The sequence below is a fragment of the Phocoena sinus genome, chromosome 7, assembly GCF_008692025.1.
Source record: "Phocoena sinus isolate mPhoSin1 chromosome 7, mPhoSin1.pri, whole genome shotgun sequence".
NCBI classification, from domain to species: Eukaryota; Metazoa; Chordata; class Mammalia; order Artiodactyla; family Phocoenidae; genus Phocoena; species Phocoena sinus.
This window is the reverse complement of record NC_045769.1, coordinates 13364085-13387362: the sequence shown is the minus strand read 5'-3', so window position 1 is coordinate 13387362 and position 23278 is coordinate 13364085. Positions and strand designations below refer to the sequence as shown.

At 42.4% G+C, this 23278-nt stretch overlaps 1 protein-coding gene across 5 annotated transcripts in view; it reads right to left on the bottom strand.

The window, feature by feature from the left end:
- Positions 1 to 15906, bottom strand: part of DOCK10 (dedicator of cytokinesis 10) — a 287062-nt gene extending 271156 nt beyond the window's left edge. For 2 of the 5 annotated variants that reach the window (XM_032637066.1, XM_032637067.1), the window contains exon 1: positions 15711 to 15833. In XM_032637066.1, coding sequence (XP_032492957.1) covers positions 15711 to 15833 — 123 coding nt within the window. Of the gene's footprint in view, positions 1 to 15710 lie in introns of all 5 variants that reach the window. The other 3 variants (XM_032637063.1, XM_032637065.1, XM_032637064.1) reach the window with 3 other exon arrangements.
- Between the last annotated feature and the right edge of the window lie 7372 nt (positions 15907 to 23278).

Below are 23278 nucleotides of genomic sequence, written 5' to 3'. Positions count from 1 at the left end.
GAATACTGAGGACATTTTGTTTAGTGGCTACTTCGCGGGAAGGAGGAGCTTGGGATGCAGAGAGGCGGACAGAGGCCTGTGAAGGTGCTGCTCATAGCGTTTCATAAACAACACTTTCATCTGTAGTCTTTCAGGAATAAACATATGCTCTAGATATTCTTTTTATATATGAAGCATTCATAGTTTATAACCAGGAAACCCATATTTGCCACAGAAGGCGGTACCCAGTGCAACTCAAGCTTCCAGGGTTTGGCTGGAGATGAGGGAAGGGTCCCTGGAGGAACTGATATGTGAGAAGGCAGGTGAGGGAGAAAAGAGCCTTCTGGGCTGGGAAACACCCAGTCAGGGCCGTGCCTCACAGATGCGTGTTGCACACCAGGTGCTCAGAGGTGGCCCCTGGGCCTTTGACAAGGGAGCAAAGGGAGGCTGGGGTCTGGAACTACCACATCAAAGATTTTCAGTGTTAGCACTGGGGCAATTTAATGTGTCTGTATTTCCCCCAGCAAACTGGATAATTCATAAACATTTAATGTCCAATTTTTTGTAACTAACTGCAACTAGAAAAAAGTATTTAGGAATGTTAGAAATGTTCAATGAGAAATGACAGGGTGTGCGCTTTGAAAAATAAAGAAATCGCAGACCTAAAATGCAATTTTTCCTCACAGCCACATCCATTCTTGAAAGGCAATAATTAAAATGGGTCCTTTTAAAAAATCTCTGAACCGGTTTCATTTTTTTGTCAGAAGCACTGGACTGAATGCTGGGCTATTATTTGCAAAGCTAGGTAATATTTAAGCATCTAAGTAAGGAAGAGAAAGATAATGCCTTACTACTTCTCCTGTACGACAATATTTGCAGTACATTTCACTTTCAAAAGAACATGGAGTGGTTAGAACATTTAAAAGAACTGTAAATATGCACAGACATCTCTCCAGTCATTTATTACATTATGATAAAACTGTCTGATGAGGTGAGACAATAAGTAAACGATTACAATGAAAAGTAAATCACATATCAAGAAGTGCTATGGAAACTCAGGAGAGGAAGAGATTGTTTGCCTATAGATTTAGGGAGGGTAACAGGTGAAGGGCTGGGTCTTGAAAGGGAAGTAGGAGCTGAACAAGAAGAGAAAAAAGAGCAGCCGGTGGCATAAAAGTGCACAGCATCCGTAGGAAACGCCCAGAACCTTAAGTGGCTATAGTGCATAGCGAGGAAAGAACCCAATGGAAAGTGAGGCTGGAAAGGTAGTTTGGAACCAGGTGAGATTGAATCCACTGGGGCAGTCATCAAGCGCATTGAACGGCACTCAGGAAGAAACATATCATGATCAGAAGTCTGTGCTCACGAGATAAGGTAGATGAAGTGTGGAAGGTGGATGACTGGGTGGGGAGAACAGAGACAGGAAGTAGTTAGAACGCTGGAGAAAAACCTCAAGGCCATTGCAAAAGACAATTGCATTGGGGAAGAAATCGAGAGCGATTTACCTAGATCACTGTGGTCAGGGTGATGCTTGAAATACTTAGGATGTAGAGCTGTCAACACTTGGAGCATGATCCCCTGCAGGGTGGCAGGGAATGGAAAGAGTTCAGCATGGTTTCAGTTTGAGATTAAAGGATCAACTGAGATGTAAAACGCAGGTTAAAAGAAGAACAGATTTATGAGGCAAGAAAAAATGTATTAGATATGGATCCTGTTGAATTTGAAGTAACTAGGGGACTCCAAAATACAGGCATCAATAGGCAGGGCTCGGATACAGAGCACGAAGTAGAGACAGAGTTGGAAACATCAGTGCATAAGTGAGTTGTTGAATCTGTGGGAGGATGAACCAAGGAGGGAGGTTTTTTGGGGAGAGACAGAGAATAGAAGGTCTAAGGCTAGATCCCTGGTGAATTCCAACATTAGGTGGTCCATTTCCCCTAGAGGTATTCCGTGATCTGAAAATATATCGAGGAATTCTTGATCCACTCTTCTGTGCCCCAAAATGTACTGAGTCTCTGTTTATCAATGAATCAAAGATGCCATTTTGAATAAGACTGCTTGTGTTAAATGGTTCTTTTAGCCATTAGGTAAAATGATAAAAGGTAGTTTCAGCCTCTGTTTCTGAGTAATGGTTATTGAGTCCATGTGCACAAAGTTGTAGACAGCTTGTCTGGAACTTCTGCACAGAATATTTGGTCCTGCCCACCAGGGTCCTCAGTATATGAAACTAAAGACAATATGGAGAAGGAAGTTCAGGGTCTGGTAGGGTTGAGATCTACCATGGATCAGAGTTACTCTCACATAAAATACTGAGGCCTGGTCAGAGACTAGGCCCTAAACCGACCTCCAAAAGAGGGAATTCAGGGGTACTTGGGGAAGAATTTGTCCTTTTAATAGTCCTTCTAAATTCATGTGTGATAAGATCCCCAAAGATGTCCACCCTCTGATCCCCAGAACCTGGGAGTATGCTAACTTTCCTGGAAAGGGAGACTTTGCAAATGTGATTAAGGTTAAGGATATTGAAATGGGGAGACTATCCTGCATTACCCAGAGGGCTCAACATAATCACATGAGTCCTTAACAGCAAAAGAGGAAAACAGAAGAATGAGTCAGAGAGATGTGATACATCCAGGACTCGATCTACCACTGCTGGCTTTGAAGATGGAGGAAGGGGCCATGGCCAAGGAATCTGTTGGTGTCTAGAAGTTGGAAATGGCCTTCAGTTTTCATCCAGCAAGAAAACAGGTACCTTGACTTTACCGTCACAAGAAGTTCTGCCAACAACCCGCATGAGCAGGAAACACATTTTCCCCTCCAGCCTGCGGAAAAGTACTCAGCCCTCTTGACACCTTGATTTTAGCCTGGGGAGACTGCTGTGGACTTCCTACCTACCTTATGGGAAGATAATATATCTGTGTTATTTAAGCCACAATTTGTAGTAATTTTGTTATGGCAGCAATAGAAATCTAGTGACAGTGCTGGTGTCTCCACAAAGTCACAGAAGCCCAGACTCGGTCAAGTTCTGATCATTTCTTTGGGCCCTGAGAGATCACGTGTCACCATTCAGATCACTCAAGGTGGCAGCAAAAGGCATCAGTGTCAGCTTACAGGAACGACACAAGCCCAAGGGCACAACCGCACCCTTCCGTGCGCTCACAAATCAGAGACCCACAACTTCAACCTGCTGTTAAACACAGGTCACAGAGTCTCAGCAGCAACAGGTAACACCCCTCTCACGTGTTCAGGAAGTAAGCCACGTGTGCCCGCACCGGTTAAGTGTGTGTTTACTGTTTAAACTCCTTTGAAAGCGGTGTTCTATTGGCTTTAAGGCTTATTCACTTTTACTGGAAAGCCCCATAGAATTCTGAGTAAAATTCTAGACTTTCCTTTTATGACATTAAATTATACTTCGGGCTGCTCACGGTGCCCTGGGCTGAGGGAGAAAAGGCACTGGGTCTGAGCTCATCAACCTTGCTCTGTCACTCTGACCATATCCACTTCAACCTCCCTGTGACTCAACTTCCTGATCTATTTTAGACTTTTTCCTCTAGGTCTAAATGTTTATGATGGTAGGACACCAAGAAATGTAGCACAATTTCTCTTTTCTCATTCCCAACATACATTTCACGTGGAGTTGGTATCCATAAGCACCAGAAGAAAGAATTCTCAGGACAAAATTTAGCTTGAATCACTGAACACACATGAAAAATTTAAATATTCACTATTAGCTTAAACGTGTGTCAAAGGATATTTTTGTGAACAGACAAATGTTTAAAATAAACACACCAAAAGCTGTTACCAGTGGGTGGTGAGATTATGGGTGATCACTGCTTTTATTTTTCCATTATTATCTATATTTTGAGTTATCAATTTAATAAAGGTTTTCAAAGTACAGCTGTAAAAAGAGACTATCAGATGAAAATTGGAATTAAAGAGAGAACATAGAGCACAGTTATTACAACCCTCTGAAACAGTGTCAGGAAAGCTCCTTGACCTAAAGAAAAGCAGCAGAGTTTTTAAGAACTCAAATAACACTCACGTTCACTGATAACCTCATACAGCTCTGGTGATTTATGAAGTGTTTTCTTGAAAACATAAACCTCTCTCCATCATGGGACTGGGGACGGACTGCTGTCCAAACTCTGTCGCCCACACTTCCTGCATTTGAATCAATCATTTTCTGCAGTCCGCCCAGAGTTTTAATCTGTCCCAGCCTTGTGACTGCTAACAGCGTCTGAGGGAATGACAGTGACACCCCTGGCCGAACAGTGACGCCTGTGTGTGCCACTGAGGCGCCCACAAGGGGAGGAGCTGGTGTTAGAACAACACTAACACCTGCTGGGCTGAGTCTTATTTATCCAAGAGCATCCGTTCATGCCAATTAACATTTTATTTTTTTTTTTATCTTTAAATAGCTTTTGTTGGGAATCTTGAATTCAATTCCATTCAGGATATTTCAATTTGTGACAACTGAGCACATTCCATATGCTTGCACTTAATCATCATATTTCATTGAACAGTACATTTTGTGAAGTTTTTTCGTTCGCTTGTTTGCCAAGTCAGATGTTCACCAAAGTATTTCTTCTGAAACATACCTGAGAATTTCTTTACTGCAAACCAGGCACTTAGATTCCCTTTCACACGCCTAACATGTACTTCTGTCATCTCCAAGGGTGACCTTCCTTCTTACATTTAACAAGCATTTAGTAAATACTACTGTATACCACCTTGCTGTCCTGGAAATATGGAAACAATAACCACAGTGCTTATCCAGAAGGTTTCTCAGGGTTTTGGAGATGTGAGGGCAAAACCACACTTCATTCTCCATTTCCAGGGGAGGCAACAGGGACACGTGTCATGCATTTACATGCCAGAGATCAGACTAGTTACCAGTAAAAGATGAAACGTTATTTCTGGTACAAGCCTCCCATTCTTACGCCCATTCATTGTAAAGGCGATTTCCAAGGTACACCTGCTGGGGAATGGATTTACACTTTGGTGTGAATTCAAGTCAATGTTCATCCTTTATCTTTAAGGTTGACTTCTAACTGCTGAATGAAATATGCTGGACCTTGTTAGGGAACAGGTTGCTAGGAGAATGATCTGGGAAGGAAGATTTTGCTGTCTTTTCAACAGCTCGGAAATCACACCAGACAGATCACAGGGAAAGATCATACTACCTTTCTTAGGTGTGAGAAGGAGGTGACAGAGACAGAACTTGAAAAAGAAAGAGCTTCTTACTGCTTTTCGATGGCAGGGAAGAGGTGTGGAGCGTGGAGGATGGTTCAAACTCCCCCCACCCTGGTCTATACCCTAGTCATGTGGGCGCTAAGAGGAGCCTGGCACAGACATTAAGCCAGAGAGCTGCAATTACAAAGACTGGGCATGGGAACCGGAGAGCTCGTGGTCTTAAAAGCAGATGGAGCCTACAGTTCTCTGCAGGAATAGAAAGTGGGAAATGAGGTTACAAGCTTGCCTCTGAGCCTCCACCAAGTCGGAGGAACCTGTCTTGCCCACCTTTGTCACTGCTGGCTGTCCTTCTGCTAATTCTGATGCCTCTAGCCCTGTTCTTTGGGTGTATAAATGCTATTCCCTTCATTACATCCTCAAATAACCACTTTGTGCTACCATTTTCATCTCTGAAATACAAATTGGGTTGTAGATCATTTGGAGCCATTCTACCTGTTGCTAAAATCAGCTATTTAATCAATAATGGTGTTATTAAAATGAAAAAAAAAGAACCATCTATGAAAACCTCTTAAAAAGAATAATAACTCCCTAGATTTTTAGAACTAAGGCATATTTAAAGGTCTTACTGTCCAACCTTATTGTTTTAAAGACAAGGAAACTAAAACCCGAAGAAGCTTAAAGACATAGCCAAGGTTACAGACGAAGAATCTTAAAGACACAGCCAAGGTTACAGAGCCTGGGAACCACTGCTTCCTAATGATAAAAAGATACATTTTTCAAATTGATTGAATAGCAACCACATAATGGCTTTTGACTTTGAAAAATGGAAGTTAATAAATGAACCTTCCCTGTTAGCACTCAGAAAGGTCCTGAAAGAATCTTATCTGTGCATATTGGTATGCCAATAAACTTTATTACTGGCAGTTACACAGGGAACTTTTATAGCTACTGTAGATATACAGGCTTTAAAGTAAACTGGAACACTTTTCGTTGGAAAATAAAATCCTCTTTTGAATAAATGTCTGATTTTAAAATAAATAATGTAAAAAACATGAAAGCAAATTACTTTCAATATGAGTTCTCCAGATTTGTATTTTCTTCTCCAAAAAAGTTACTGAGGGCTTCCCCGGTGGCGCAGTGGTTGAGAGTCCGCCTGCCGATGCAGGGGACACGGGTTCGTGCCCCGGTCCGGGAAGATCCCACATGCCCCACGGCTGGGCCCGTGAGCCATGGCTGCTGAGCCTGCGCGTCCGGAGCCTGTGCTCCGCAACGGGAGAGGCCACAACAGTGAGAGGCCCGTGTACCGCAAAAAAAAGAAAAAAAAAACAAAAGTTACTGAGCTCTGACGTCACTTTCATTTTTGTGAAGGTTACTCAGCTGTAGTTAATTCCCATTTTCTCCTTCTGAAGAGTGTGACAAAGGGACTTTTAAGAGCTAATCAAATAAACAATCCGTGTTTGAAAATAACTTAATTATCATATTTAATTGAATAGCGAATTTTGTTAAGTTTTTTGGTTCGCTTGTTTGCCAAGTCAGATGCTCAAGCCTGTGTTCTGTTTATAGAATGTATGTTTTGAAAGCCCCAAAGTCACTGGTCATTTTGACAGCCTTAATTAGTCATTTAGATTGGTAATTACCAAAATAATTGTATGAAGAAAAGCTCACTGTGGTGATCATAAATGGTGCCATCTTTTTCAATAGAACCTCCTCCACATCCTATCGTTAAACTCTGCCATTTTGGTGTTTAACGTAGAGAGCTGCCTCGCTTCCCCAATTCTATGTGTCAGGGGGAGGGGGTTGTGCTGAAACTGAATTAGGAAAACTGACTACTTTCACATTTAGCAGCACAATTAAAGGAACTTTTGATGATTCGGGTCCATTAACTCTGCTATTCTCAGAGGCAGACACTTCCACTGCAATCCAGTTACAAATATTAACGTTTTCAAAGGCAAGTGTTTTGCTCTATAGCCACTAACTCGGTCACATTCATTAAGTTTTATTATTTCTACATCATTTAATGTACGTCAACATGTCAAGTCCAGCAAACACAAGCATTTCTTTCCAGCCCACTGACACTGCTGTGAATGGTAAGAGGCAAACAAATCTCACTTCAGTGGGAAAAAAACCCTCTCCTTTGTAAACACGAACATTCAAATCAAGACTACAAAAGACAATGTAACAGATGTAATACTGCAACTGCAGCTACGCCATGCATATCGTGCCAGAAATGTATTTCTACAGAAGGAGAAGAATCAAATGATGCCCCTTTCAGGAGATGAAGGAGCCATTGTTTGCATAGTTTAACACACTCCATGCCGGTCCTGTCCTTGGGAAAGAATCACACTGACGGAGTGTCCAAAGTTGGTGTCACTCCCAGTATCCCACTCTGCTGAGATGTCATAAATGAAAAACTGTTCAGCAGAGCAAAAGTAACCGCGGCTCTTCTCTTGTTGAGAAACTCTTCTTAAAAACCTCTTCCTACGGCTGGTACTCTGAGATTTCCTTTTGTCTCTTTGCTCTCTCACATGGATGCTAACTGCATGTTTAATGAGATCTGCCTGTCTGCCTGGTGGACCTGTCTTCAGAACAAAACAGACTAATCGTGGGCAACACAGACTCCAGAGTCAGACTGCCTGCATGTGACTCCTGGGTGCATCAATTACCAGCCATTTCATCTGGGGCAAGTTCCTGATCTCCAAGCATCTCCTTCCTCGTCCGTAAAATAGGAATAGAAATCCTTCCCCATACGGTTGTCACGAGGATTAAAAGAGACTGTACGAGTCAAGTACCAGGCACATAGGATGTGCTCAATATCTTTCTATTTAATTGCATTTCTGCCACTTACCAACTAGACCGTGAAGAAGATGCCTCAAGGAACAGCATAAGCAGATACTGACAACCCTGACATTTTGAAGTCATAACTCTACTACAGTCTCTCACTGATATACACCCAGCCCACTCTCCCGACGTTCCTTAAGCACTCACTTGCAGTGGGAAGGGAGACTCCCACCCCTTTTCATATAGTCAATATAGCATAAAAAGTGAAACTGACAAGTTCCCTTCTCTCAATGGCATTTATATTTGAAGGCAGAAAGCCTGGAAAAGAGAAATAAGAAATTAAATAAGTAGAAAGATGTCTTTAGATAGTGGTAAGAGCTATGAGGAAAGTGAAGAACAGTAATGGGTCAGAGACGTCTGTAGCAGAGGGAGGCTGGGCAAACCGCTTGCAGTTGGGAATCCAAGATGACCTTCCTGAGCAGATGACATCTGAGAACGTGAGGGGCAAGGAGGAGAAGCCGTGAGGACTCCAGGGCAGAGAGAGGGCAAATGTAAGGATCCAATCATCTCATGTCCTAATTTCACAGATCAAGAAACTGAGACTCCAGAAAGGGAAGTGACTCAGAAAGAAGTCACAGAGCCAGGGCTGGAATTCTGGTCTCCAGTCTCACGGGATCTGATATTTACTACACCAACTCCCAAACTGGCCAAATGGTTCAAACTGCATGAGGGAACTTCAACTTGGACAGCCGTCGAGAGGAAAGAGTGTCCCCAGATGGTGGTAAAGGACAGCCAATCAAAGGGGTCCTGGACCACATTAATTACAACATGTGGAAAAACCAAGGTCTTTAACTCCATGGAATCCCATCCTTAGGACATTCAAATGAGAACAAGAAAAACCATTTTTTTCTGAGAATCAATGACTGAAAGAAAAAAGGTTCATCATTTTCTGATTCTAGCAATCAGATATTCTGATATAACCAATTATTTTCAAATAACTAAGGGTTTCAATATGATGGCAACATAAATCTTCTAAAGCAATAAGTAATCATCATTGCATGTCCTACCTGAGTTGGAGTGATTCTGCTTTCAAATTCTCTGGTAAGTGGGGTGACACTGGCCTCATCCTGGAGCCCATCTTTAGGGTTATAACCAGGGTGAGAACTTCTGCAGATTCACATTGCAACTATGTCATGTAGGTTACAGAATTTTTTCCTTAACCTAGAAGCTTAACTTAAGTTCACTCTCCAATTAAGGTGCTAGATGGAGGAGAAAACACAAAGCAAATAAGCAACGGACTTCCCTAAAGTCACTTAGCAATGAACAAATCTCATTTTTATCCTTAGGTGGTCTAAACTTTATCTTTGTCTCAAGAGACTCTTTCAAAGAGTTGCAGAATAAACCATGGTGTACTAGACCCTCACACAATTGCCTTTACCTGACAATACACTGCAAAACTACGGCTAAAATTGTAGCTTTGTGTGTGAGTGTGTATGTGTTTCTCACGTTTCAATGTGCTTACAAAATCATCAGAGGATCTTATTAATATTCACATTCTGATCCAGGAGATCAGGTATAGAGCCAGGGATTCTGCCTTTCTAGTGACCAGGTGATGCCAATGCTGGCCCATGGACCACATTCTAAGGAATAAGGGTCTATCACTGCAGCATGCTGCCCTTTGCGAAAAATTACAGAAGAAAGACTATCTTGTCTTTGGAGTCTCAGTACAAGTTAAAGCTGACCATGTCTAGAGCAAATGATCTTCTTTTATCTTATGGCTCTCTTAATCTCACGGCTGATCATGTTTTCCTCTTTGACTTGGTTCTCTAGGATGCACCCTTAGCCAGACTACAGGACTTAATGGTTAGGCGTTTTGTATACGATCGTACTCCACTGACCTACTCCTGACTACATCTACCTTTCCTAACACTGCTTTTCGTTGTCGCTAATATTGCTTTTTACCTCCTCACTATATTTTTCGTTGCTGCTATGTTACATGCATCTTTGCAAGACACTTGGAATCACTCCTTTGAATAAGATAGTGTGTGAGAAAAGAATCTCAACACAACCCAGTCAAATGGAAGTATGCATCGTCAAGGACACATGAGGCATTGGAAAATGTCAGGCCCTTGCTTGGAGTGGGTGAAGTGATTGAGAATGGAGAAGCAGCCAGTCCTGCGAGAGAAGTGGACTTGAGAAGAATTAACTCCACCCTCTTTCACAATTCACTTATGGCTTTGCCAGATAGATGGCATGGGGTTAGCTAAGTAAGTTCCATGTTTTAAGGACTTAACCACTGAGCTCCGGTTGCCTTGGGAAGATCTATTATTAACATGGGTAACTGGAACAGCCTCTCCTGTGGCTTCTAACCTCAGAGGAAAACTGAAGCGACCCCTCACGGGTACTCTGAAATGCCAGTAGGAAGGACAGAGTTCTTCTTCCTTAGGTAGAGCTACCCATCAAAAGGCAACATTAACCAAAGTAAAATCCTTGTGTCTTCCCACTTAGAGATGCCATTGGAAGCAGCTACAAAACTGGTTGCTATTCAGGATGCAAAAGAGGTCCCATGTCAGTTACTTAACTCAGAGCAAGGTATTAACCCTATGAGTCTCAGTGGCCTCCTCTGTAATCTGTAACTATAATGACTTCCTCATAGGATTGCTCTGAGAATTAAATAAAACAATGCTGTGTCAGGCACTTTGTAGGTTCTCAGCAAATGGTTTATTATATAACAACTATTACTGCTCTCTTTTTTTATGCTAGGCCTTAGAGAAAAAGGTTGTAAAGAAAGAGACAGACGAAAATGTTTATTCATTCTTTCACTTTTTGACCCATGTAAAAGTTCTCTAGAGCCCACCGTTGTTACCATATATTTTTAAAGTTACCTCTGCAATGCCCTTGAGAAGTCAAAAACACGAGTTGATACAGTCAATAATAACATTCAACCTTGATCTTGTAAACTAAGTGTGTTGAGTTCTTCACTGGGCTAGGGACTTTCCTCATTTGAAAACATAAACGTGGGATTGGGATTTGTGCTAAAGCCTCTGATTTCTGCTAAAATGTAAACACCCTTGTTATGAAGAGCCCTGTCAAAAAAAACTGGAACAGAACAAGACGGTGCTGGGAATGCCAAACTAACAGGCCTCTGCTTTGCATACTGCTTTCATTCTAGACACTGACAGCAAAACAAGTGTTTCATTTTTCTTCAATATCACTTCCCACATCATTTCACTGATTCTTACTCCAGGCATAGGAGTTTTTGGAAATTCTAGTATCTCCCACTCAATTTCTTAAAACCCTCTTACTCTCAACTATTAAATATCACAAAGTTCAGAGGGAAGGAAAATCTTCCTTCTAAGACTTCCTCCTGCCCCTGTAAACATGTTTCCATATTTATAGCTTCTCAACCAGAAATCTTCAGTCGGTCAAAGGTTCTGCTTATTCAAAGCTGCCTAAAATATTAAAAGGAGTACCACTGGGGAACAGAGGTAGTTAGGAAACACCAAATCAAAGCAAGGATATGGAATTTGGGGGAATACTGAATCAATACTCTCCTCTCTTAGCCTTTCTGGGTGGGGAGGGAGAAAACACACTGATTACTTAATCAGTTGCTTTTAGCAGGATGTTTCCTTTTTAAAAGAAATTAATAAATTTGGATACAATTCAAACATAAGTTGCAGAGCAATTTTTGTGTAACAGCAGAGTAAATGTCCTAAAGAATACATGTAAATAAAGTGGTATGTTCTCATCTAGGAAACACATAAAAGGCATTAGGCAAAAATTGACCGAATGATTAGTTGGTGTTTGGTAAACCTCCACCTGCCTCTGTGTTTCCTTCCCATCATCTGACCCTAGTTAGTTCTTAGCCTCTCTGTTACTCAGTCCTGTGACCCACCCAATCATGTTCCAGAAATCATTCCTGTGACCCACCCAATCATGTTCCAGAAATAAAAGTCCGTATCTCTCAAACAAATATAATATATATGTGGAGAAAAGCACCAATCCTATGTTTATAGCTTAATCAACTGTAGAAAGCTATTTAGATGAACTAATTCATGTGAAAGTACAAATGCACTTCACACATTTTTAAAAGAAGAGCTTCTTAGCAAAAAAGAATCTCTAATTCATGGCGTTACAACTTTGTGGCCAACACAGTAGTATACTCAACCAAAAAAAATAAAAACACTCAAGCCCTGACATGAGAGAAATGTTCCTAATCATTTTTGAACTGAGATTCTGCGATACACAAGTTTGCTTTGTGGGACTACTATGAAAGGGGGGCGGTCAGGAAATACTTAAGCTGTGCTTGATCCTGAGATTGGCGTTTGCATGAGTTGTGATTCATTTGTTTTTTTATGAAAAAATTTTCGGATAACTAAGGAGGAAATATTTCTGTTTTCAAAATCTATGGCTTTTGCTCATAATTGTTCTTTATTGTTCTCACTCTTTTTTTCCCTAACAACTTCATTGAGAGACCTTTGACATATAAAAATTGTATATACTTAAGGAGTACAATTTGATGTTTTGATGTATCGTGGGAAGATCACCACAATCAAGTTAAATGACTTATCCATCACCTCTACCTAGTTACCATTGTGTGTGTGTGTGTGTGTGTGTGTGTGTGTGTTGGGAAGATTTAAAGATCTATCCTCTTAGCAAATTTTATTGTCACCACGCTGTACATTGGAGCTCCAGAACTCATTCATTGTGCAGAGGTGACCAATCTGTACCCTTTGATGACCATCTCCTCATTTCCCCTTCTGCTCCCCTCCCCACTCCAGCAACCACTGTTCTACTCTCTGCACCTATGAGTTTTACCGTTTTAGATTCCACACATACGTGAGTTCATGTAGTATTCGTCTTTCTGTGTCTGACTTATTTCACTTAATATAATGTACACAAATGGCAGGATTTCCTTCTATTTCCCTCTTTTTTAAGGTTAAATAATATGTGTGTGTGTATACACACACACCCCCCCCAATGGAATATTATATATCCATTGTAATGGGATATCTTGGCTATTGTGTAGAATGCTGCAATGAAGTTGGGAGTGCAGATAATTTTTCATTATTATTCTTAAGAGGAATGTAGAATAAGGCGGGTCCTCACTAGGAGTCTGCCGGCATATGAGCTACTACAGTGCCTTGGGTTAAAACTAAAATCAAGATTGCTTTGGAATCCACCTCTACTTTCCTCAGCAACTGCCCTGAAAGTAGGCCCCCCGGTAAATGCCCTCACTCAGCATCCCTTCATTCTCTGATCTCCATAATCCAAACACATTTTGAAGATTTCCTGTCCTATTATGTGTATGTTTGTATGATATATATGTCTTTATATATATTTTTTGTATTTATATTTTTGGTCCCCAAAAGAGAGATTTCAGAAAGGGTACTGTATGAATCCAGCAGTGAGACAGGTTTTCTCAGCAAGACGTTCTAGTGTGTCTCAAATATTTTTTCAGTAGATGACAGCTGGCTCCAATACACACTATTCCACTTCCTGTGTTGAAGTGGGCTACCCATTATCTTCTTCCCCCAGACTATTCATTTTCTCCCTTGACAACTAGGATTTGAGGACTTGAAGCAACAAACACAGAGTCTTCAGGAAGTGGATCAATGTAAGCTAAGCTTCATCTTCACTGCAGTTACAGTGCAATTACAAGGTTTTAGGTTCAAAAGGGATGCTCTGCCCCACAGAATCCCACTGCGTTTGGGTGCCAACTCAGAGAATGCCTCACCTTCCAGTTTCCCTTTAAGAGTTAACTGATGGGACGGATGCCAGGCACATAAGTCCGTGCTGCCAAAATCACTGCCCAAGCTGCCTGACTAGATGGGTCAGATCCTTTGATATGTCTTGGCAAGAGCTGGCTCCAGGGTGTTGGCCACGGTGCTGAAGTGAGGGGAGGGGGGCAGAGACACCTTTCCCAGCGAATCACCCCTTCCCCCAACTCTTTTTAAGACACTGGGCTTATTCATTTTGACAAGATACCCTAGGATTTCAAATCTGACATCAATTTGGAGAAAGTAATGTGTGTGTCCGCGTACAAAGGTATCTAGGATACATATTCTTTAGAGAAAAGTCGAGTGCTCCAAAAACTCTAGGAGAACCCCGTTAAAAATAAAACAAAAATCAAAAACAACATTTAGGGCTGTTTATTCCAATTGAATGCTACTTATTTCTGTGCACTTGTCTACCAGATCATTACTGAGATTTGGTAAAATGAATCAACTGCAAAATAAAGTTATCTTAAAGCAAATGGCAGACAATGACAAAGCCACAATCCTGAATAATCATTCCAAAGTGAAAATTATGTTCTATGCATGCCTGAGGATTTTACTATCTCTATTTTTACTCCAGCTGAACCTTTTTTTCAAATGTTCTTTTTGACCGATTATCCTTCCTGCCTTGAAAATGTGCATGCTGATATCGGGACCAGGGCAGCCCCTGGCACAGGGTCTGCTAACAGTTAAATCCCCTCTGGGTGCCTGCAGACTGTAGCCAGTGGTAAGTGAAAGAGAAGGCACCCTGGCCACTGACTCCTGACTCATTTCACACTCCAATCACCCTCACCCTCTTGGGCATCTGATGCCTCTTTCCTCTGCCAGGCAATTAGCTTCCGTTCTGTTCAACTTTCCAACCTCTGGCTTTAGAGAAAAGTCCTGGCTGTGGGAACTGGCTCTGGGCAGCTCTTGGCTCCCTCCTGATGGGTGACTTGCAAGAGTAACACTTTCTTTGACACTCTTAAAAGAAGCCGTTTAATTCCTAATGATGTTTCCTGGCAAAAAGTAAAATGAAACCCACAACGTGGGATTCCGGTCCAGCAAAGGCAGGCCAAGAGTGTCGCTGCTGATCCCAAGTCTTGCTTTAAGTCTGTTCCCACTTGCTTCCCTTTCCCACAAGAGTTCATTTTTCTTCCTCCTGACACTTCCAACCCGGCGTGTGACACCTACTGGAACTTACGAACATCTGGGGAGGTATGGATATGATTTGGGCATCAGATGAGAACGCCTGGCTGCTGCCCCAGGGATTTCCCGCGGAAATCACCCGGCTCTCTTAGAAGGCGTTTCAATAAGGAAGTAACCAGTAAAGTTGGCGGGAGAACCCTGCGAACATCTTAGAAAAATACCAGGAACCACTGAATACTTAACGACTCACGTCTCCTCCAGTCTAGTTCCCTCAGCCCTTTCTGGACTCCTATAAAGCGGTTTGTGGGTTTTTAATTACCCCGTGGAGGGAGGGGGGTGAGAAGGGCATTTATTTCCGCGAGAGCGTTCAGGTGAGGTTCCCAGCTTTAGCCCGGGCGAGGACCTCGGATCACACCCTCTCCTCCTGCGCCCTAGTCGCCAGGGGTGAAGGGGGCGCGGAGACCCGAGGACCGAGGGGTTCCGTTCCGTAGACTATCCACCCCTCGGGTCTCTGGCACCCTGCAACCTAACGCCCACGGGGCTCGCGATGCGTTCCCGTCACCTCCTCACACCCCCAGACCCAGGCACATCCTCTCCCACACTGCGCTTCTGCTGCCCGCGCGGCTGATCCTCTGAGCGTCCCCGGTCCCCAAACGTGCCCCCGGTCCTCACGCGTCGGTGCCGCTGCCTCGCAGAGGTGGCGCTGGCGGCCCCGGGCGAGGCGGCGGGGGAGGCCGTGCGGGGGCGGGGGAGCCGGGGGGCGGCAGGGAACCGGGCGCCGAGAGCTCCGGGAGGCCGGGCTCGGGCCCCCAGCAGCCCGGGGCGCACGGGGAGGCGCGGAGGACGCGCTGCACTCACCCGCTGCTGCTGCCGGCTGCTGACAGCCACCGCGGCGGCGGATGCGGCGCTGTGCCGGAGTTCGGCCGCCTGCCCGGGTCGCAGCAGGCTCCGGGTGAACCTGCGGGTCCGCTCGCTGGCCATCGCCCGTCGCGGGCCCGGAACGCGCGTCCCACCGCCCTCGCCGGCGCCGACCTCCTCTACCCACCGCAGTTCAGGAAGCGGAACTCGGAGCCTCCCCCCGCCCCCCCCCCGCCTTCCTCGCTCTACTCGCAAGAGGCGGGTTTTTCTCTCTGACACCCCCCACCCCCTGCGCTCCGCCGAAGCTTCGCGACGACTTTCCAAACTCTGCGCTCCTGCGGGCGCACGCGGCCAACTCGGCAGGCGGCCCCGACCCGGCTGCTGCGCCTCTGGAGTGGGGACCGCGGGACGCGCGTGGGGCGGCTCCAGCCCGCGCCAACTCCCGGCCTCAGCCGGCCACCCTCGACTGTGCCCGCAGCCCCCAGGACCGGCGTGTGGCGGGGGAGGGGCGCGGGGCGGCGGCGGCCGCGGGGCTCCGGGCGGGGCCTGCCCACCGCCCTTGTGCCCATTTGGAGGCTCCTTGCGGCGCTGGAGCTCTGGCCGCGTTCGCTGGTTTCGCCCCGACTTTCCGGGGCTGGCGAGAGGGCGCGGGCAGAGCTCAGTTCGCCCTTCCAGCCTTGGAATCGGATCAGAGGCTTATAAACGGTCTGGTGGCTGGGATCTCCGCAGCATCTCCCGAGCCAGGCTTTCAAAGTCTCCTTTGCCCAAAGTCCTCACTCAGGGCCTTGGAATAAGTTTGCAAGTTCATAGATGCCTCAACCAGTATTCATGAAACGCCTACTATGTGCCAGTGCACGTTGTTCTGGAAACTGCGCTAAGAGGGGGAACCTACCAGCCCCACCTTAAGGCTGTGAGGGGCTGATGAGGTTTTTGAGCTTGGGGTAGAAGGCAGCAGATAACCAAGTTAATAAAAGAATACAGGTACGTGGACAAGGGAGTTTCAGATAATACAAGCTAGAAACCAATAAATCAGGGTAATGTGAGGTAAGAAGCTGGGGAGTATCACATAGGGTGAACTGGCTAGAACTGATGGTGGCCTTCCCAGGTGGTGTGGGTCAGGTATGCGGGTGGACTTATATTTGTCTTGTTTTTCTTCTCCCACTCTTGCCACACATGCATCTGGCCTGCACATTGTCCCTAGCTCTCTGATTAAAGTCTTCTGAGAATTCTCATCCTGAGTCACACCCCAGGGTGGTTCTCCAACTCCATGTGGGGCTGGGAGTCGGGAAGAGCAGCCCCCGCCCCTAGGATACCAGTCTGAAGAGATTCAGGGCAGCCACTCCAAGTATTCTAGGTTTTTCTTAACAGCTTTTTATAAATCTGTGACCCTGACGTTTTTCCCAAGCCAATATATAGTTTTAACACAAGGTTGCGTTTGGGTATAAAGAAAGAACTCTTAAGTGGCTGATAGATGCACTTGAGTCAGCTCTCTGATGTCTGGGAGTCAGTTAGCCAGAGGTACTGGTGTGGCATCATTTCAGCACATTCTATTTAGAAATCGTGACGGACAGAGGCTCTGGAAGATTTGGGAAGTGCCATATGAAACACTGGTCGGCTCTACTATACCCGTCATAGCAAACTACTGTGTCTTGCGTTATATGCTTTCACACTGGTACCCAATATGTGACCAAGGTCACCTTTAAGGGTAAGCAAAGTAGGTGGTTGCCTTGTGGTGACACACAAGATCTCTATGGGAGTATCTCCCTCCAGCCACACCCTCCTCTAACAGGTGTGCCTTGTGGTGATGCTTTCAAATGCATACTTTCTTGAGAGAGATAGTTCATTAAGCACTTTTGAAAGAACTTGAGCTTCCCAAGAAGAGGTATCTAGTCTTTCTCCATGGTTTCAGAACACAGGAGTTGCTCGCTAATATTGATTTGCAGATGACTTTCCCAAGGGTTCGATGGGCTGGTGCAGTCTGAGAGCTGAGTGCCTGAGGTAGAGACAGACAGAAAGGTGTGCTGGAAGGGAAGGCTGGCATACCTGAAAATTCCTCAGAATGTGTCCTTGGTATGGCAAGCAAGGCACTGAGCTGCTTCAAAACACCGAGATCCCACGCAACCCATTCTTTAAGAGTATCAAGTAACAGAAAATCACTCGCCCATCTTTTATTACCGCAAACTTCGCTTTCTCCAGCTTCAGGGGGTTACCCAGAGCACTGGTGTGAGAGGATTTGATGAACAGATGCCTATTTGTCCTACCCTTACCCTGTATGATGTTCACTCCATGGGTCACACTGAGAAGGGGGGTAAATGTAAGTGACCTTTACACTCAGGACATTTCAATAATGGCCCTTGACAGTCATGTAGCTTTTAGTTAAGCTGCCTTCTGGATTTCAAGGATAGAGTACTGTCTGCATAGACACACACATTCTTTGCTGCAGAGACACAACTTCAGGTCTGCTAATTTGGGATTCTCTGACTCTTTGCTGGTCACCCATCTCTCAGTTCCCTAGAGAGACATGGCTAAGATGCTTTGTAAAGGCAAACCTATGAAAGTACCGTGAAGATCCTAATTAATGTAAACTATGCACTTGGGTGATTATGCTGTGTCGGTGTAGGTTCATTAGTTGTAACAAATGTACCACTCTTCTGGGGGAATGTTGATAATGGCAGAGGTTTTACAGGTGGGGACGTAGGGGGAGATCTCTGTATTTTTTTCTTTATTTTGCTGTGAATTTAACACTGCTCTAAAAACAAAAGTTAACAAAAACAAAGAAAGCAATGTAACACAACAATGAAAAGACAAATAGCCCATTGGACGAATGGGCAAAGGATTTGATCATACATTTCTCCAAAGAAGATATGTAAATAGACAATGCTCAATATCATTAGTCATCAGAGAAATGCAAATCAAAGAGCCACAGTGAGATACCATAATGAGATACCACCCCACAAGGAGGGTCATAATGAAAATATGGAAAATAGCAAGTGTTGGGGAGATGTGGAGAAATTGGAACCCTTGTGCTTTGGTAGTAGGGATATAAAATGGCACAGCTGCTTTGGAAGCAATTTGGCTGTTCGATAAAATGGTAAACATGGAGTTACCATGTGACCCAGCAATTCCACTCCTAGAGAAATGAAGACATATATTCACATAAAAAGTTGTATTATACAAGAATGTTCACAGCAGCCTTATTCATAATAGCTAAGAAGTGGAAAAAACTTAGATATCCACCAATTGAATGGATAAACAAAATGCAGTATATCCATACAATGGAGTATTTTTTGGCAATAAAGAAATGAAGTATTGGTATGTGCTACAATGTGGATGAACCATGAAAACATTATGCTAAGTGAAAGAAGGTAGCCACAAAAGATCACACATTTATGATACCCTTTTTAACGAAATGCCCAGGATTGGCAAATCTAGAAACAGAAAGTAGATTAGTGGTTGACTAGGGCTGGAGGCGGTTGGGGGAAGGTGGGGAGTGACAGCTAATGGGTACACAGTCTCTTTAGGGTATGGTAAAAATGTTCTAAAATTAATCGGGTGGGAGGTTGCACAAGAAACAGATTTTAGTTATTGCTTTTGGGAAGGGGAACTTGACAGCTGGCGGACAGGAGTGTCGATATATATTAATATACATGTTAATATATACACCCTGTATGCTTATTGGATTTTGTATCACATGTGTAATAACCTATTCACAAACTAATAAGTAAAATAATATTTTACAAAAGAAATTACAATGAAATGACAAAAGGTATTAACTACAGATTCCATAAAAATTTTTAAAGTTAAAAAAAGTCATGAAGTGACAAATTTTGTTCAATGACCTTCAATTCAATCTTTTACTGTTCCATATTTCCTAGTATTTAGAGCACATAGCCTGCAATCAAGTTTTATCAAGTTCTAATTCTCCTCTTTATTTGAGGTGGCATGGACCAAGCCATTTAATAGGAAAGAAATGACCCCACTTTCAATAGTAGACATTTATGGACTCTCAACTCTGGACAGGATCTCAACCTAAGCCATGGGGGCAGGGAGCAAAGCAAATGGTCTCTGCCTGCAGATAACTTAATTTCAAATAGAGAAACTGATATAAAACACTAGTGAGGGGTGGAGGGTAATATTCTGGAAATGGAGTCTCTCAGATAGGACCCGTATTAACGTTTTATATTTCATATTCTTAGAGCTCTAAGATTGAAAACATTCGTCTCAATAATATGGGATTTTCTGGTGCTTCCTCCCTCCCTCCCCCTCTCCCTCCCTCCTTCCCTCTTCCTTCCTTCCTTCCTTCCTTCCTTCCTTCCTTCCTTCCTTCCTTCCTTCCTTCTTTCCTTCCTTCCTGCCTTCCTTTCCTTCTTTAAAGCTCAGGCACTCTCCCTCTTATTCAAAAGCATCAATGGCTTTCTTAAGATGCAGTAAGCACTGATTACCTGCCCTGGTACAGTTTGAAGCTCTGTACAACTAGAAAAATGAAATTGTCAATAGTCCTCTCCTATCATCCTTCTTCATGACTTTGCCCAGGGCTGATTACACTAGTCTTATGAGTAAGGAAAGCTCTCAGGAAGTTTAGCAGTAATAAGTATAAAAGTGAAAACTGTACTATCTTTACTGTATCTAGAGATACAATAGATACAATAGTGTGAAAATTCCGTTAGTTTTTAGTCCAGCAGTCTGAAGACCTGGGTGTGAGTCCAGGTTTCGGTTCTCAGAGATTGTAGAAACTAGGACAATACCCCTTGTACTAATTCCATGGCATTAAGCCACCTTTCCTAAGTGATACCAAGTCTATTGCACCCTAGGTGTCAGCCTGGCCTTTAGCCTGTCTCAAGGTTTAACCATTTCAAGTTTGCCTAATGTTACACAGTTTACAAAATATAGTCACTATGTCATTTGATTCTAAAATAATTCATCCTAAAAGGCAGATGAAGCATGAAATATTGCCCCCATTGTCCATAAGATAAAACTGAGAGATAATTTAATAACATTGAAATTAGAAGGAGGAGCATTTTGCTAATTAATAAAAAAAGGCTTAGGGTACAAATGTCTAAGCTAAAATTATTCTGTGATATTATCAAGACTTCCTTCCTAGTTCCCTATCTAGGGAAAAGTACATTTATCCTCTTTTTATAATAGGAAAAGAGGTCCACAGAAGTAGGTGACTTGCCATGACACTGTAGTGACTGTGATTGGGGCGGGTAAATTAAAATAATTGTATTTGGCTATTGAAAGTATAAAATTTGTCCTATTCAGCAATAAGTAAATAAAGTATCAGAATCGCAAACCAAAATATAAGAAAAATACTTTGCCGTAAACATTTCTTTGTTCTCTAATATTAAGATAAAAATTAAACAATTGTATTTATTTCCAGTGGCTTTTTGGCTGAATCCTATTTCATAAGGTACATTTTTCTTCACCTTGCCAAGGGAATATTAAAAAGCAGCAAGGAAAATATGATTTGAGAGGTGTGATATTTATGGGCATCCATTAGTCTTTGCCAGAGCTAGAGCCATTTGACAAAGCTGAGTGCCTCCATGTTGTTTATGGGCAAAGGAATTAAATTTGATATGGATTTGTTACCGTGTTTAGAAGACAGATCACTCTTTGGAAGAAAATTTCACTTAATATAATGTGATTTGAATGTGAAACTCTCTGCTGGGCTGTATATTTTGCCCACACTCCACATGCAGAGCACAATAAGTCCACCAGAATCCTTGGGGCATATCTCAAAGAGAGGCACATACTTGAAAGGAAAGAACAGTTTGGACGGGAAACCAGTCTCTGGGTTTTCTATCCTGTTTTGGATTTAATTTGTAGTCTGGCCTTAGGGAATTAATGTCCCAGGACCTTTATTTCTCCATCTGTAAAAATTACTGAGAGGCAGATTTTGGCTTGATATGAGGAAGAAGGAAATGATTAGTAAACATAGAATGGGAACTTTTCAATTTCTTACATGCATAGTTAAACCCTGTATTTATTTTATTCTTCTAGGCATTTCAATGCCCTTCTCTTATTCTTCAATATGTTGATTGCTCCAGGCATTCACAATTCTCACAGAAATACACCTTATATAACAAATTATAACATAATTATTTCTTTTACTTTTTAAAGAGAGCAACATAAAATTGAATCTGTCTTCTATTATTTCTTTGATAATTTTGCATCTCTATACATGAGTGAGATTGGTCATCTTTTCTTTTGTGGAAGTGACTTTATTTCATTTTGCCAGGAAGATTTCTTTAGCTTCCTGAAGTGGATTGGAGCAATTGCTGTCCCCTTCCATGGCCTACAATAATTTTTAAAACATTGGGATCATTTGGTCTCCAAAGGTTGAATAGAATCCAGCTGTGGAGCCATCTGGTCCTGGTGCATTTTTTTTTAAGGGGCGATCTATAATCACTTTCAAATCTTTTCTATAGTAATTGGTCTAGGCAAGATTTACACATCTTCTTTTAATTCTTAGTAATTTATGTTTTACAATGAATAGCACCCATTTTTCCAGGTTTCAAAAACATTTTGCTTTAGAATTGCACGTAGCGTTAACTTATATATATTCCTCCATCCTGTATTCTTTTTAATTTTATTATAAAGATTTTAAACACGTCTAAAGAGTTTCAAAAGAATACAGTGAGCACCCATCTAACCCCCAGCTATCGTTAACCATTTTAAATTAGAGAAGTCATAACCCTCCATCTTTAAGCAATTCAGCATTTCTCTCCGAAGAGTAAAAACATTCTCCCACATAACTGCAATATCAATCTCTTAATAACTTTTATCATACAGTTCATATTCAAATTTCTCCAATTGTTCCCCAAACACTTTATAGCTGATTTGCCGAATCCCGAATTTAATCATAGAAGATATTTGGTTGTCTTGTCTCTTAAGTCTTTAATTTAAAACCATTCTCCTCCTCCTTTTTGATAATAACATTGACTTGTTGAAGAGACTAACTCAGTTGTGTCACTTCTTTTTACTGACATTTAATTTGTTCTTCTTTATCCAGTCTTTTCTCATTCTTAATCTTGAATTTCTTACTTTCTTCTTTTTTTCCTTAATTGTGTTCTCGAGGGGGATTAGCTATTATATTAGTTTCTTCAAGGAACTGGTCTTGAGTTTTATTAATTTGACTATGTTTTACTGTTTGTTTTTTCATTAATAGGGTGAAACTCTCTTAATCAAGACAGGAACCCCAGATATTATAGAAGGACAAAATAGTAATATTTAAATACATAAAAACTTAAATTTTCATTATGGCAAAAGAAAAAATAAAAAAGCCATAGGCAAACATAATTGGGTTAATGTTTATAATAAAAATAAACAAGAAAGGCAAATATTTCTAATATACAAAGATCTCAACTGACAAGATAAATACCTCAAATAGGCAAATTCCTAAGAGAGAAACTCTGAATTAGAAAAGGAAAGAAATCTATTCGAATTTTTTGCCCATTTTGAATTAGGTTGTCAGCCTATCTCATTCATCTTAAAGTCTAATTTATATATTCTGGATATAAGTCGAATATTTATGTATATGTATAGTTTGTTGTTTTCACTACTGGATG